At 40.4% G+C, this 17,868-nt stretch overlaps 1 protein-coding gene across 4 annotated transcripts in view; it reads left to right on the forward strand.

Annotated features, from left to right (window-relative positions):
• Positions 1–17,868, forward strand: part of Dnm3 (dynamin 3) — a 473,687-nt gene that overhangs the window by 64,800 nt on the left and 391,019 nt on the right. For all 4 annotated transcript variants that reach the window (XM_027417219.2, XM_035445648.1, XM_027417220.2 and 1 more), the window contains exon 2: positions 9,454–9,527. In XM_027417219.2, the coding sequence (XP_027273020.1) occupies positions 9,454–9,527 (74 nt within the window). The remainder of the gene's footprint in view (positions 1–9,453; positions 9,528–17,868) is intronic.

Below are 17,868 nucleotides of genomic sequence, written 5' to 3' on the forward strand. Positions count from 1 at the left end.
ATGTCTGGACCTAGGCTGGGCCAAGGCTGGGTTTGTAGCCCTACCACAACCAGGGTCTGTGTGGATGTCCATTGCTTCTGTTAACACTGACGGCCAAGCAGATGCCTAAGATCTGGATTGCCATCCGGGGCCATGTTGGTATCTGAGAGCCATGCTTCCACCATGCCAGGCTGATCTGAGAGACCCATGCTACTACCCAGGGCCATGGTGACATCTGGGCCTAGGCTGTTGCCAAGGACCATGTTTGGGTCTATGATCCTACCATACCAAGGGTCAGTATGGATATCTATGGCCTGTGTTGCCACCAAAGACCACATGGATGTCAGGGTCTGTGCCACCTCCTGGGGCCATGTTGGTGTCTGAGTGACATCTGGGGTCATATAGATCTGGGTGGCTTGCACTGCCACCTGGGGCCATAGTATCATCCAGGCCTGAGCTGCTGAGGGCCATGTCTGGATCATGGCCCAACCACATCTAGGGTCTTTGTGGATGTCCATGACTCCTGTTACTACCATTGAAGGATATGCAGATGCCCAGGGAATGGGCCTTCGTCTGAAGCCATGTTGGTGTTACAGGACCATGCTGCCATTGAGCCATACTGATCTGAGTGTCCTACACTGCCACCCAGTACTATGGTGACATTGGACCCGAGCTGCTGCCAAGGATAATGTCTGGGTCCATGGTCCTACTGCAGCTGGGGTTTGTGTTGATGCCCCTGGCCCATGTTACCACTGGGAACCATGTGAGCATTTTGAGCCAACCCCGGTGCCCTTCACTTGTCCTTGGAGATCTGGTCCTGCCCCTCACTGGCTGCTGTATCAGGAAAGCTGGCCCTGCCCAACCTGGGAGACCTGGTTCCACCCTTCAACATGGATGCAGGAGAGCTGACCCTGATGGCATGGGCACTGGAGAGCTGGTTTGGCCAGTCACTGGAAGAGAGTGGTCCCAGTGTATACCAACTCAGCTGCCACCCAGGCCCACATCAGTGCTTCGAGTTGGCCCGCCCCAACATCGACCCCATCTATGACCTGCTGGAACATGTGAAGGGACTGGTTCTTTGGAACCAGAGCTGTAGGACCTCCCTGACTTGGGACAACAGCAGGACACCAGAGAGGAGTTTCAGTGAGGCTCCTGTATTGATGGCATATCAAAATCCAGAGGCCTTGAACCAGACCAACAGCTTTTTGTAGTGGACAGTTGCAGGTAAAGCTGTTTGGACAAAAGGGTATACACTGCATGATACACGCAGCTCCCAGTGTCAATAGGATGAATGAAGAGGTGATGGAGAGGCAGGAAAGATGGCGGAGCAAATTGTTTTTTTTTTTTAATTAATTTTTTTACTTTTAAAATTTTCTTTTCTGGGGGCTGCTGCAAGGATGAAGGGTGGTTATGGAGGGACTGAGAAGAGAGTGGGATAGGGGTGCATGGTATCAGATTCCCAAAGAATCAATAAAACATTACCAATGAAAGAATTTTTAAAAAGTCCTTGTGCCCCCGTATTTTCTCATTGGCTAGTTTGATCTGCTCCAGGCAGCACTGGCCCTTTTTAGCCATTGCTGTGTAGAAATACAAAGGTTTAAGACCCAGTGCAGCTTCATGGAAAAAAGGCAACAGCGGCCTGTTGCCTGTCTATTGCATAGGCTGGGTGAGGGTTTCACTGTGTCCTGTCCATCTTTTCAGTCTTGGGAAGGAAATTCAATGTGTTTGAGGCAAAGGCCACAGGACTTGGTTCTCTCTATGTTCGTCTCTTTTGGAAAGTGTAGGAAAACATGGCTGAAAGGACTGCATGCTGAGTGTTTAGAGTTCTCTTATGTGATGACCTACAAAATGTTATTAATAGGCCTCGCATGTCTACCAAGGAGGTAAAACTGGTTTCTGGAGGAATCTAATATATAAGTTTAAGTAACACATATGTGCATTAAATCTGCTGATATACCTAGATCTATGATATCAAATTTTAAAAGGGGGAAAAAATCAAATAATACTTTCATAAGGAGGCTGCAATGAAAAGCAAATTGCAAACACTAGCCTAAAGCAAAGTATCTCTCATCCTTCTCCTTCCCAGGAAGTGTCAGGTTGGCTCCATTGACTTGTAATGTGATCACCACCCTCCGTTCTTTCTGATGTGTTTTCTCTGCTGTCTTGGGCCTGTGGCTTCTATCTGCATGATTGTGTTGCCTCACCGTGTGGATAGGATTGCTGCAACGCTGCAGTCAAAAGATAACTGACAGGAAGAGGAAAGAATAGGAAGGGCAAAGAGTATGTTCTGGCAAATCAGACTCTGTGACAGGAACCATCTGATACCACCCAGCAATTTCCAAAGACATCTTACTGTGCAGAACACAGTGAGGGACAAGACAGTCTGGGGGAATCCTGGTCACTTTATTTGTCAAAGTTAGGCATATTGCCATCTCCAGTGAAATTTGGATTGTGTTAATAAGAAAGGTAAAATGGGCACTATTGGGTAGGTAACTAGCAGCCTACTTAGTGGCCTCTCCTACTATTTATTTTCTCTTTTTATTTTTATTTTTTATATATTTGAATTATAAACAAGATTGAATTACATGACAATCCCAGTTCCCTTCTTATTTTCATATTAACTAGAGTATGATATGGTGTGAGATTTGAGAAAAAAGTGGTGCATTTTTATTTTGTATTAAGAGTTGCTAATCTGATGCTAAAATTTGTAAGTAAGTTATTTTTCTGAATGAGTATACTCTGGTGGGCAGAGGATAGTATTTGTAAATAAGGAGGACTATCTTCATTCAGTTCCTAGATCTTGGAATCAGAAACTTTACATTCTAAATGCTTCAGGGGGAACTATCAATTCATGATTAATTGAGTTGATGAAAATGGTTTGCTTAGCAATTTTGAGTTTTGTGGATGGATATTGCTCTTTGGATATAGAAAAAGCAGCATTCTTTCTGTACTTGCATTCTCCGTGTTTTCCAAGTGAAGTGATATTGGTAACAGGCACTTTATAGAGTAACTGGCACCAGCAACCTGTGATCTTTCACAAATAAATTAGTGCTAACATCCTTAATGTGGCCAATAATGTATGTGGGAGATGGGAACTGCAGTGGAAGATTTCCAAAATATAAAACTGTGGCTCTTGGCATTATTTTTTCCTACAGTTGAAGTGACGTTGTAGTGGCTGGCAAGGCTCCAAGGTTCAGGCCCGCACACACGGAAGCATTTTAACAGAACATTATGTTCAGTGGAGGAATTACATTCAGGACCTCAATGCTTCTCAGGTCAGAGGAGGCGGCATTTAGTACTAATGCCGTGTTTGCTTCTGCCTGAGTTTGCTTCTGCCTGAGTTTGCTTCTGTCTCTGTATCTTTCTCCTCTGCTCTCCTCCATCCCTGATTTCTACCCTCGTCACCTTTTGTGAAGTGTTTTGGGAAGTTAGTCTCACAGGGATTGTTCTAGAGTACAGAAAATTATACTTGAAGGAATAATTTTAAGAGAGGTTTTTGTTGTGTTTTTTTTGAGTTATTTCAGCCAATTTTTGATGAATTGCAAGATCTGTTTTCTTTCATCTGTATAATGTCACTTAGGTGTTTTCCAGTTGAAGAAGTAAATTTCAGAGTGCTTCCCCTGCGTGCTAAGACTCTAACAAGCAGTCAGGAGTCTTCCCGAAGGGGAAGATAGAAAGTGTTAAACACATTTAATGAAATATGTGGGCATCAAATTGAGTCCTGGAGGAACACATGGGTCTGATGGGACAAATCTGTGAACAGACCAGTGTTTGTTGACAGACAACTTAGACGGATGCTTGCCTTGGGGAAGTTAATGAAGAACCTATGGAAAGACAACAGGCTGTGGAACTGAGCGCTGAATTTCTAGTAGGAGCTGGCTAGAGGAAGCTGCTGGGGTGGGAAACCCAAACAGAGGTCATGAGTATGTATGCAAAGCACCAAGGCCAAGTGAAAAAATGCACAGACATTTCTGTTAGAAGGCAGGGATGTTTTTCTGCATTTTTAATAGCTCCAGTCCTACAGATGCTTTTTTTTTTTTGCAAATATTGCATAGTTGTTGAAATAGAAGGTTAAATGAAATGCAAGGAGCCTTATTATACCTGAGATGTATTTAGAAAAATATGAAGAGATAAAATGTTTTGTATGTGATACTAAGATTTGGCTCTTATTCTGAAGACAATGGAAAGTCATTTAATGACAGAAAATCTGGCAATGATAATATGGGACTAATGCTGATGTCAAGGCTGACTTGTACAGTGCTCAATTGGATTCAGAGAAATTACTTGTGAGTTTCTTGCAGCCTACTTGTTGGTTACCTGTAGTGATTAAAAGAAAGAAGAAAGAATGATTGACGAGTTGCCAAAAAGACCTAACCGCAGGACTTAATGATCAATTCAGAGCAGGTGACAGAGCCAATGGAGTCTGGCTTCCAAGTACTGCTCTTGGCGGATGTACATAGATGCCGATGATGTTAGGTTATGGCCAGGAATGAAGAAGGAAAAGGATGCTGGGTAATAATGAGTTGAATTGTAATGGTATTGATTCAAGACATCTAAGGAGAGGAATTTAAGAAGTTAGTGTGACTATTATTATTATTATCTATTAATTTTGAGCCAGGATCTCACTGCACACTACATATCCCAAGCTGATCTTGAATCCATGATTCTCCATCCTTGGCCTCCCAAGTGCTAGAGTTATAGATGTTTGCATTGTGTCTCATGTGGTGTGATTTTTAAAAATATAGTTTAATATAATAATATATGATATTGAGCAAGACCATGAGAGATGGAGAAAGAGAAAGAGGTGCTGATAGTTGTACATGGTAATATTAATATTACTTATAACCAAACCTTTCTCTTCCTTAATATTGCATCTTTATTAGTGGACCACTATGAGATTTATCATAACATTTCCACAATCCTATATTCCACATTAAAGCATTAAAGCCATTAAATCTTGCTGTTTAGTTTTTCTTCCTTTCTATCATTACTATCTTGGACCTAACCCTCATTATCATCTTGGATGACTAAAACTGGCCAGTGTTTGTTTTCTTAATATTACATCTCTATTTTTTTCTGATAACTTAAAAGCTCCTCCCCCAGTCTCTGTTACATAGAAACAAGCACACAGAACCATAAAGAACATTTCTGAGGTCCACGTCCTTTTCTGTCTCTTTCTGACCTTTAATATTTACAGTTACTTAATGTTCTATTCTATACTGGTTTCTCAGGCCTTTGAATTAAACTGTAGACTGCCTCCTATTTCATGTTTCCTCTCTGAAATCGTGTCCTACAAACTGAATAGATGATCTTTGTTCTGTGTTGATCCTGCATTCTATGCAGAGCATATCTATAGTGTCTGTCATACTTAGTATAGTCATTTGTATGTAGTTCTCCTTCAAGACCAAGATTACATATTATGGAATCAACTACAGGAATTAGCTTTTAGGAGACTTTGCATTACACCTCCATGATCAGTTGTAAAATGTTGCTAGACATTTATTTATTGACCAGACCATCTGGTTAATGGTCACTTACCTTTCTGTTGAAGAAAGTCATCTCTATAATTATTTGATACCAAGAAGGACAAGTTGTGTAAGTTTCCTGGAGATAGCAGCTGCACTCTCTTGGTGGGGCTTCCAAAGGCCACCCATTTCCTATTGGAGAAAAAATTATATATCTTTGCAACTAAATTTTTGAGAAGGCTGTTAAGAAATACTACAGTTTTGTTCTTTATATAGGATGATGGAAATTGTTTTTTTTTGTTTGTTTGTTTTTTTACTTTTTCTTAAGATTCATAAAAGTAAAAAATCATGGACTTACTGTCTGAAGAACATGCAAAGACTGGATAGACTGGTGCTTGATTGGTGTGTGTGTGTGTGTGTGTGTGTGTGTGTGTGTGTATGTGTGTGTGTGTGTGTTTTAAATGGGGTCTCTGATCCCTCTTATCTATCCATATGTGTATATCAGACTATAATAAAGAAAATACATGCATTAAATTAAAAGTACTGCTAAGGGTACAGCCATTAGCTCCCCAACTTTAATGTAGTGAACTTATTTCCCTGGAAGAAATGCTTATGAGATACAAAAAGCCAACTGTCTATTGCCTAGAAGAAACGAAAATCAAGTGGATGATTGCACTCAGTGGCTAATGAATTATTCAAGATTGTTTGTGTCATTGCCTGGCTTGGTGTGGATGGAGGCAGGGATAACAAACTGAGTGTTCCAAACCACTGCAGCTGGTCTGCACCGAGAGGGTAGTTCAAATGGGGTCTGTGGCCCTTTATCTCGTATTCAACTCATAAAGTGCTAATATTTTATAAGTAGTGATTTAGGGCATTTTTTCAAGAGAATACTACAATATTAAGGGAGCACATTATGACTATAATGTAGCAACAATTATGGCAATAGGGATGTGCATTTTATGGTACTTGGGTTTTTAATGGGTTGTCATATGCTGCATTTCATTTAAGCCATATGATCTGGTTTGTAGTTAGAATTACTGAAACACGTTTAGAGAGAATTTTGCCCGTGCAGTGGTGAAGCTGATAATGAAATCAGTGTTCTCTGTCTCTCCTTTGAGGCCCTATGCCCTCAGCTCACACAACTGGAACGTTCCGGGCATATGGTTCTAATTTGGCTGGGTCATCAGAATGAGATGCATTTCAGGTACCAGATTGACCACCTACTTCTTCATTAGAGAGCGATTTCTCTCTAATGGTTTATATATATTAGAAGGTCCTGGGAAACAGGAGAGAATTTCAGATAGCCCGATGTGGTTACCCAAGGTCTTCACGTAGGTGAGAGTATAGATTAGAGGTAGGTCTGTGAGAAAAGCAGGCTGGATGTCTGAATCTGCTCATTCCTCACAATGCAATGCCAGTCTTGCTTGATTTAAAAGAAAATAGAGAAAAGCATTAGTTTATCAGAGAGCTTACTTTCAGCCAGATGCCTGAAAACTGTTAGCTGTTGAAAGTTTTGCATACGCTCTATTTTGCGTTAATTGTTCCAGTGGAGCTGCTGCTAAGTCTGTATCCTGTAAATGTCCGGTCACAAACAAGAGCAGAAACAGGCTCCTGTGAGGGTCTACAGTAAGCACATCTCTCTTCATCCTCCTTCCTTTGCTCTCTCCTTCCTTTCCCTCTGTTCCTCTTTTATTGAAGAAGGTTTCAGTTTTTAAATGGCAGTATTCAGGCATTTACGACCCTATGTTTCTCTTTGGCATCTATAAAGCTTAAAACTTCATTCATGAAAACACAGATTTTTTTTTTTTCAGCTTTCTATTCTGGTGTTTTGTTTTCCCTTCATTCATTCTGACTTTCAAATGAACTTCTTCCCTTTTGGTTGTAGGCACAGAACATAGATGCTCTGTTGTGTGGTTTTGTGTTTCTTTGTTTGAGTCAGAGACTCACTGTGCAGCTTAGCTGGCCTTGAATTCAAGATTCTCCTGCCTCACCTTTCTTGGATAGAGATGTGTGCCACTATGCTTAGTCATATGTATTTATTGATGAATAAAAAAACTATTTATTCAAGTGGATTTTTTTAGTTAAAACATAAACCTCTTTCTCATTTTCCTCTATTTCAATAGCATATAGTAACTTCTACATGGTTCTCAGCCCTTGGGGTTAAGGAATATGTCATTAGCTTAGTTTAAGGACTATTTATTATGATGAACTCTTTCAGAATGTATTTTAGTACTTGAAAATAACAGTTATAAAGGGAAATTTGCTTCATGAAGGCTCTCCACTGAGAGTACCAGTGCCTCTGAAGGCTTGTGCTTTGAAACACTTCCTCTGACCTTTGTCTATTTCATAAGTTGTTGTGCATTAAAATTCATTGTGTTGAAGCTCTTTCTGAAGTCTCTGTGTCTGCCATATACCAGTGTGACCATGGAGTTGTTGAGTGAATCCCGGCAAATGTGAGGATCTCCTGGAAGTGACACCCTGCCCCCTGCGAGTACTAGGAGTATGTAATGTTGAGGCTGGGTCCTAGGTATCTGAAATTCTAACTTTTAAATGGTCCTAAAACTTCATTTTTGAGAAAGACTGAGTCATTGAGTCAGTTTATGTTGAATAGAATTCCTACAGGTATGTAGCATTCTAAATGTGCTTAAAAACTATGATATGGCCAGGGCCTAAGGCCAGAGGATGGCAACTCTGTCTGGGCTACAGAGTGAGTTCAAGGTCAGTTTGAGCAATTCAGTAAGATCCTGTCTCAAAATAAAAAGTGAAAAGGATGCAGATATAATATATATATATATATATATATATATATATATATATATATATAGCCCAGTGGGAGAGTGCTTACACAATACATCTGAAGCTCTCGGTTCAATCCCCAGCACATAACAATCCAACAAAACACCAACACAGACAAAAAGCTGTGATGCAGATGTTTATGAGTTCTTGGACACTATAATGATACATGTGATGTTGCCCATGTAATTTAATGCAGTGCTTTCTTTACTGCAAGTGTATTGGTATGGTGTATTCTATGTAACATGTCATTTTCAGCATGATCTTTCTCAAGAATCTCCCACTTAATAGGAACAATAAGAAAAACCCAAGTTGCAATATTTTTTCCAGTGCTAATTTATAATTTATTTATTTTTACTTTATGTGCATTGGTGTTTTGCCATGAGTGTTGGGTCTTCCGGAACTGGAGTGACAGACAGTTGTGAGCTGTCATGTGGGTGCTGGGAATTGAACCCTGGTCCTCTGGAAGAGCAGTCAGTACTCTTAACCACTGAGCCATCTTTCCAGCCCCCACTAGTGTTAATTTCTATGATATAATAGTTGCCTCCATTTGAGACCACTTTTTGTGGAACTTTTTATTGGTGAAAATTTTCAGGATATTTAGAGAATATAGTTTAATTCACCCTCTTCATAATGGCCAGCATTTGATAGTGCTAATATTGATATTGAAGCCAAAGCCAATAGTGGTTTTGCAGTTATCAGAAGTTTGGGGATTAATTTCAGCATCAGCTAATTTTTAAAATTAATGCAGTTTCTCTGAAAGGGAAAATGAATCGGCAACACACAGAATTTTTTTTTGTTGTTGTTTTTTGTTTTTTGAGGCAGGGTTTGTCTGTGTAGCTTTGGAGCCTATCCTGGCACCCTTCCATAGACCAGGCTGGCCTTGAGCTCACAGATATCCGCCTGCCTCTGCCTCCTGAGTGCTGGGACTAAAGGCATGCGCCACGAATGCCCGGCAACACACAGAAATTTAAGCAAGCCTTTATTAATCCTACCCAGGTAAAAGAGTGGTATACTTTAGTGGGGAAATTATGCAATAACAGATCAGTTGTTGACATAGCTTTCTCTTTGAACCTTGCAAATACCTCTTTCACAAATGGGTCTAGTTTTCTTGAGATGGGGAATACACTGAAAGATTGGAGAGTAGAGGAATTACCACGGAGCCCAATTTAAAATTCCATAGTGCCTTCATCTATTATTTCTTGTTTGTTTTCAGGGACTTTCTTCCTCGAGGCTCAGGCATCGTAACCAGACGACCCCTTGTACTCCAGCTTGTCACCTCTAAAGCAGGTAATTAGTGAAGATGTTTACTGTGTGGATGTGCACACCTCATGGCAATTGTCATTTTTCATTCTTGGACACTAGATGAATCAACAAAACCACTTCTGAAAGCCACTCTGGTGTGAACAGCTGCCCTCATTTCTCTCTAGAATGCTCTCCTGTCCATTATTATTTTGGTTCCTTTGATTACATTGAAGTGTTACATGCATATAGATTTTTAACACTATTTTCTTAGGCCAAGAAGTTATTTGCTTATTGTAGTCCATCCATGGAAGTTCATAGTATCATATTATCATGGATACTCCTTTTGTGTGTACTTTTTCTGCATGCATGTATATTATATGTGTGACTATTTTGTTATAAAAATTAACCATTTAGGGAGCTAGAGAGATATCTCAGTGATCAAGAGCACTTCCTCCTCTTGAGGAGGACCTGAGTTTGGTTCCCAGCACCCACATCAGGTGGCTCCAACCAGGTACCTTCAAGTCCACGGGATCTAATACCCTCTTCTGGCCTTGGTGGACACTGCACTCATGTGCATATACTCAGACACACATGCATACATTAAAATTGAAATATATGTAAGGGTCCAACTGTAGTTTCTGCTCATAGACTACCAATTGCTGGGCATCATTTGTCCAAGAGACTATTCCTTGTGCCTCATGTGTTCTTAAAATCCATGTCAAAATTTTATTGACTATGTGGGTTTATATTTGGATTCTCAGTTCTAATCAATTGATCTCTATTTCTACTCTTGTACTGATACCATGTTGTCTTAAATATCTTTGCTCTGTGGTATTATTATTATTTTAAATTTAGAAAGTAGCATTTCTAGTTCATTCTTTTGTTTCAAGAATCATTGTAGCTACCCTGAGTTCTAAATTCTGCTTGAATCTAGAATCTTGTTTTATCCAAGAAATGTGAGATAATTTATTTTAACTTCTGAAAATCAATTAACTTAATGCATTGTGTCAGTAGACTTAAAACAAAAACAAAAAAACCTGCAAGATCACCTCAGTAAGGTCAGCCAAAGCATTACACATTCATGCAGAAAACTTGTAGTAAACTAGGAATTAAGGGGTGCTTCCCAGCCTAACAGAAATATGAAAACCCCTCTACTAACGCACCTATCAGAACAGAGGGCTTTCTCTCTAAGGCAGTGGTTCTCAATCTTCCTCATGCTGTGGCCTTTTAATACAGTTCCTCATGCTGTGGTGACCCCCAACCATGAAATTGTTTTCATTGCTACTTCACAACTATAATTTTGGTACTATTATGTATTGTAATTTAAATATTTTTGGAGATAGAAATTTGCCCAAGGGGTCACAACCCACAGGTTGAGATCCAGTACCCAAGATGACTAAAATAAGTGTTGTTTGTTCTTATCAATTCTATTCAACATTGTCTTGGAAGTTTTAGCTAAGGAAATTTGCCTAGAGAAAGAAATAAAAGTCTTCTAGATCAGAAAGGATGAAGTAAAAATGTCTATTTACAGATGGTTGATGATGTATATGGAAAATATGAAGACATCCATTAACATGCTATTAGAACTAGTAAATGAGTTCCAGAGGTTTCAGGGTTCAAGATCAATATGTCAAACTCAATTGTAATTATTTCCATTCACAATAAACAATCTGAAAATGAAATAAAAAATTCCATTTCTATTAGCACAAAAAGAATACACCATTCAGCAATATATTTAAGAAAAGAAATTTGAAACAGGGGTTGGGGAAATGGCTCAGTGAGTAGGAGTGTTTGGTCTGCAAGGAGGAGAACATGAGTTAAAATCCATAGCAGCCATATAAACACTGGGTATGGCTGGATGTGATTGTATTCACAGACCTGGGGGACAGAAGCAGGCAAATCTCAAGAGCTTGCTGGGCATCCAGCTTCTTCTGGAAAGACTTGTCTCCCAAGCTGAGTAAGGTTCCATTGTGTATATGAAGCACATTTTCATCACCACTAATGGATTTTTAGGTTGATTCCAACTCCTATCTATCATCCCAGCATGGTGCAATAGTTGAATGACTGTTCTTGGTGTAACCAGCTATCACGCACACTTTCTCTGATTGAATTTGAAGCTAACTTGAATTCATACTTGATACTGTAGACTCAGACTAAAAACCATGGCTTAGGGGACCTTAGGCCTGAGTGGGGAAGGTAGTCCTGCTTAGATTGATATGGTGCCAATCTGCTTTCTAAATATCTATATTTGTACCCATAGACAAATGCTACTCTCAGCCTTAATCAGAAAAGCTTCACTTTGCAATAAATGGTGTTGAATGCAGATTCCTGGGTGCCCAAGATGCTGAGAATTAGTGGAGTTTAACTGCTCAGCCCTAAACAGAACATCTGCAGCACCCTCTCTAAGGTTCAGAGAATGTCTCTATGATGGAGCAGAAAGAATGTAGAAGCTAGAAGACAGAGGAGAGGGCTGGAAAATGGCTTTGCTTGGGGTATGACACAACCATGGCAATCTTGATACAACGGCAACTATGGCTGAGGCTGTCAATAGTCAATCATAGATTTGGGGGGGGTGCATGGGATTCTATGTTCACTACTAGATTATTTGTTCCTGATGGATCCTGGGTGAGCACAGTGATTTTCTGAAATTGTACACACTGGTGAGCCCACCAGGCTCCAGCACATACTTCTCAACTATGGCCATACAGATGGTCCTAGTTAAATTCAGTGTGAAGCAAAGCAGCAAGAACATGGGAGAGGGCCTCAGAGAAGAGGGAGACTAAGAGGACAGGCAGGATGTGAAGGGATCTGAAGGCAAGAGTAATCAGCACATCATATTACGTATGAAATCATCAATGAAGAACTTTAATAAAAGTTAAAACAAGAAAAGCTGGGAGCAAGCAAATTTGGGGGGTATGCTCACTGCTGATTTGATTGTGACTTCATGATGTAACTAAGGCCAGTTATTTAAATACAGGTTCCTCTTGATTGCTTCATTCAATAAATATTTTTTTAAAAAAATACACAACATAAAACAAGATGAGAAAATAGAAAGTACAGATCAATAATAGCACAGAGATTTTTATTATGCTTGTTTTAAAGATTTTATTATATTTTTAATTTAATATTTTGATAGCTTCACATGAGTACTATATTTAAATCATTTCTGTCCCTTCCTCTCTCCCTTTCAAGTTCTCTGGTGTCCCTCCTGAGAGTCATGGCCTCTCTTCTTTAATTATTTCCTAACCAAAAGTTAAATCACGAGGAACCCTCTAATAAATAATGAGATTGAAAACCCTTCCAGCTAAAAGCAGCTTATGTTCATATGGCTTCACAACAGAGTTGTACCACTCTTTTTTTTCCTTTTCTCTCTTCTCCTTCTTCCTCTTATTCCTCATCTTCTTTCTCACAAATACTTCTTAAGGAATTCTGCATGCCACCAGGCAAACTTCACTCTCATCGTGGAGCTTACCATCTAGTGGAAAGAAACAAGAATGAATCAAAACAAGTTCACAGAATGTTAGATAACAAGAAAGGGGACCAACTAGCACTCAGGAGGCAGAGGCAGGAGGATGGCTGCAAGTTTGAAGCCTGCTGAATCTATATAGTGAGCTCTAGTCTATTCATGGATACATATTGAGATCTTAGTTTAATAAACAGAAGAAGAAACAAAACAAACAAAAGAATAAACAAGTCAAAGAGGAGCAGGAGGAGGAGGAGAAAGAGGAAGAGTACAAGAGGGGGAGGAGAATAGAAAGCGAAGGAAAAGAGTGGGCAGTCAAGTCATGTGGACAGTTGTGTGAGAAGTGGAAGCCAGATGGTTGCAAGGTGAGAGTTGCCTATGTGCTTGAAGTTTAACACTGGAGCCAATATGTGTGGAAGTGCAGCGAATGAGAAGGGTAGCAGGAAAAAGAGTGAAGACTGCAGTGCTGCTGCAATAGTCAAAAAAGAGAGAGCATATGGGGGCAGCAACATTATAGGCCAGAGGCACTTAAGATGAACACAGCAGGAGGATTAGAACTGTAAATGGAGGCCATTGATAGCATGGCTGAGGTTAGAGAGTGAGTGTGCTAAGAGCATGCCTCTACCTGTGTGCAAGAAGGAAAAAACTTCTGCATCAGGGGATGGGAGGTGGGCAGCGGGGAGAGGGGCTGGCAAGCCTGTGCTTGGAATGAGTTCAGAGACTCCTGTGATTCTCTTGTAATGCCTTTCCTTTCTTCAGGAAGAGGCTGGAATTTGTTGGTAATCAAAATCGTCTCTTCCTATTTCCCTTAGTTGTGACTTAACCTTCTTCTCAACCATATATCACTCTTACTTGTGACAAAACACCTCCGGTGTCTAACTATGTGTATATTATTTACTGCTTGTCCTGACAGGGAATATCTTATCCTTAATTTTAAAAGCAATTTAAAACATGATGAGTAGATATATGTTTTGCTGCGTTCTATTTAGTCATTCATTGAGACAATCATTTAGCAACACATATGATCACCCTGCCACATTTCACCATCATCCCATTCCTACCTTACACTTGATTATGACTCTTTGCCTCATTGAATGGATTCCACAGATTTATTTATGTCTCCTTCCCTATTCATCTATTGCTGTCAAGTCACCAAATGGACAGTAGGCTGATCAGTGTAAAATGAGTCCTTTGTCTCTTCTGGCTTTCTTCTATTGGGTTTTGAAATTCTTAAAACTCCAATGATAGATTTTAGTGTTTCCAAGTAAAAGAGGATTCTGACCTTGCTTTTCACAGCCTTCCAATCAGGTAATGAGACAGCAGGCACAGGTGGGGAAAGCCTGGCAAGGTTAGTGCTCAGATTGTCATGACCCCTCCAGCCAATGGCATGGGATGCCAGAGCATGTTGGGAATACCCTGAGTCCTCTGTGCTTATCCCAATGCAGCAATATAAAAGAAAGAAATCACCACTATAGAAACTCTTAGAAAGAACTGGCGTGCTTAGGAAACGTGCTATGTAGAGAACTGTACGTATAGCCAAACATTAGGTGGAGCTTGGGGAATCCTGCAGAAGAGGGAGAGGAAGGATTGTAGGAGCCAGAGGGGTCAAGGGCACCACAAGAAAACCCACAGAATTAACTAACCTTGGCTCATAGGGGCTCACAGAGACTGAACCAACAACCATGGAGACTGCATGGGGTTGACCTCGGCTCTCAGCATATATATTACAGCTGTGTAGCTTGGTCCTCTTGTGGGACTCCTAATAGTGGGAGTGTAGGGACTATCTGTGACTCCTTTACTGGCTTTGGGACCCTACACCTCATACTGGGTTGCCTTGCTTAGCCTTAATACATGGGGAGGAGGTACTTAGTTAGTCTTACTGCAACTTGATATGCCATGGTTTGTTGATACTCACAGGAGACCTGCCCTTTCCTACACAGAAATGGAGGAGTGGGTTGGGGGTAGGAATAGAGCAGGTGGGAGTGAGTGAGTGAGAAGAGAGGAGGGAGGAGGAAACTGTGGTTGGGCTGTAAAATAAATAAATAAATAAATAAATAAATGAGTGAAAGAAAACTGTATTAATGGGTACCTCTTCTTTTCCAAGTTTTTTCAGTACTGAGCATTTTGCTATTTTTCACTTAATCTTTGCAAGAGGTTTCTGAGGTAGAACTTTGATTCCCACTTTAGAAAAAGAGACTCAGCAAAGTTAAGCAGTTTCTTTAGAACCTTAGGGCTGGCATTCTGATTGTGAGCACTGAAAATGCTTCTTACATACAATTAATGTATGTTAATAAAACATTATGTACAATGCAAAAGTAAAAGCACAGGAATTTGCTTGCTTTTTTAATTCTAGAACATACTTGATATTTAATAGGGTGATTTATGCGAAAAATAAAAGTGTAACAAGATCTTTTAGCTAATTTATAAAATATGTATCTGGAGATCTTTTAGCTAATTTATAAGTTCCATGTAGTTTCCAACATAATACATATTTAGTAATATTTAACTTCTGTCTCCACCTCCCACTGTACTAGTTGTTAAACCAAACAACTACTTAGAGCTGTAAACTTTACTGTACATCCTTTGGTTCGGGACACTTAGTTCTTGCACAGAAGAATATTCCAAGAAATCATATAATCTGTGAAGAAAGTGAGAAAAAAGACAGCCCGTATTTATTAATAAAGGTGAAATGAAGTGGCAGGTCACTGTAAAATGCTGTGGGAGTATTTCTGGAGATGTGACTTGGGAGGCTGAGCACCTGGCAGGACACTGGTCAGTGTCAGGTAAGGACTTCCATGCTAGGGTCAAGAGAGACCACTGGTCACTCTTTAGTGCCCTGCAAAATTGGATAGAAATTGGCCAATGCCACAAACCAGGGCTTTTCCTAGGAGCTATCTAGTGAGCATTTACCAGCACCCTGCTGTTTTCCTCTGTCTCAGTACCTCATCTTACCGTTTGCAGGCACACTCCTATGTCAAACCCTAGGAGCAATGTTTTGGATGAGCAACTGAGAACATGGAACATATTCCAGTATCTTTGCTTTCAGAATGAATCATTTGGAATGAAAATTCCCTGCCCCAAGTTGAAGCAGAAAGTGGCCTTTAAAGATACCGGAATTCAAGTCATTCTGTGTTAAAGGCCCCTGTTAAGGCCTTACACAAGTAAATTCTGTAGATCATAGGGATAAATGACTGCCTGAGGACCTCTCTATGGAAAATATCGCTCAAAATGCTGTTAGATTGCTTCTTCTGCTTTAGTTCAGTATTAGTATAAAAAAGATTAAAAGTTAGAAATTACAAAGTAAGTTGGAGGCAGTGGTTCACAACATAGAAGTATTCTTTACTTTGGAAAGGCCTTCTGGATGCTTTCAGTTTTTATATACTTTAAACTTGAAGCCATCAAAAGTTGACCCACCATATTAAAATCACAGGTGCTATACAATATAAAATATGTCAGTGACAGCTGGTTTTAATACCATTTTGCCACAAACTAGAATCAGTGACTCGGGAGCTATATCTGAGGAATTGTCTTGATGATCTTAACTAATGTAGGAACCCAGCCCACTGTGGGCAGTGCCATCCCTAGGCATGTGGGCCCTGGCTGTATAAGAAAGCTAGCTGAGCAAGCTGGAGGGGGCAAGCCAGTTAACAGGCATTTCTGAAAACATTCTTTCTTAACTGCAGTTTTGACCTCTGAGGTCTCTGTTTAGAGTTCCTGCGGTGGCATTCCTCAATGAGAGACATAAACTTAAGCCCAATAAACCCTTTCTTCCTTCAAGGTAGTTTTGGTCAGTGTTTTATCATAGCAATAGGAAACAAGCTAGGGCAGCATCCATGTTGGAATAAGTTGTATATAGCTTGTAATTTATTATAGAATGGGTACCAGCCACTATTTTGAATTCTTGTTTGGAGCTGCTATATACAACCATTCTAATAAGGACAGATAGCTGGTAGGGGGGCAGTGGGAGCACTCTGTGAGTTCGAGGCCAACCTCATTTACAGAGCAAGTTCCAGGATGGCCAAGAGTACACAAAGAAATCTTGTCTCAAAAAACTCAAAACCCAAAAAAACCTGCATTAGAGGCTACCATGCGACTGATAAGGTGGTATGGAGACAGTTCAAGCCAGGAGTCTGGGAGCATCGGGCAGCCATGGCAGAGTCAGGCAGGTCTCTGTGAGTTCGAGGCCAACCTCGTTTATAGAGCAAGTTCCAGGATGGCCAAGAGTACACAAAGAAACCTTGTCTCAAAAAACCATGTGATTTGCCCATTTTGCTCTCAGGCAGGAGTCTCCCTTAGGACCAGAGAGCACTGTGAATCAGGGCAGTACTGAAGAAGGTGAATTTGAGGGGATTGCCAAGGGAGTCATTATGTCTGGAGTCAAAGTGCAGCTTTTCATAAGTTCCTTGAAGGTGTTGGTAGACCAGCCAGACTTTCAGCCCTGATTTGTTGCAGCATCTTGAGTTTTTCTTCTAGTTGCATAAATTAAACGTGCATAGTAGGAATACACTGGGGTGACAACACTGAAAACATATTAAAGCTTCGCATCTCACTCTATGCTCAGAGATCTGAGTGTGATCAAAGCTGGTATTTCAGAACAAGACAGCCTGCTTCCACAATGAATGGCATGCTTGCTTTCTTGGTAACAAATTAACCTTACGGTAAAAACCATGGTGCCTTTCCGAGAACATTCTTTCTTAACTGCAGCTCTGACCTTGTTGGGCTTCCCGCTGGCTCTGTGGAACTTCATATGAAGTGCAGGTTACAGATGCATAGTTTAAATTCTCCTGACTGTCGTTATATTTAAAATTCAGTGCGCACAGATGCCCTGGGGAGTGTCTTCAAGATGCCCAGAGCTGTGATTCACTAGGTCTGGGTAGGGCTCAGGGAGCTGTATTTTACACAGCCATCTTAGGGTATTTGGAA

Source organism: Cricetulus griseus, chromosome 5 (genome assembly GCF_003668045.3).
Source record: "Cricetulus griseus strain 17A/GY chromosome 5, alternate assembly CriGri-PICRH-1.0, whole genome shotgun sequence".
Taxonomy (NCBI): domain Eukaryota; kingdom Metazoa; phylum Chordata; class Mammalia; order Rodentia; family Cricetidae; genus Cricetulus; species Cricetulus griseus.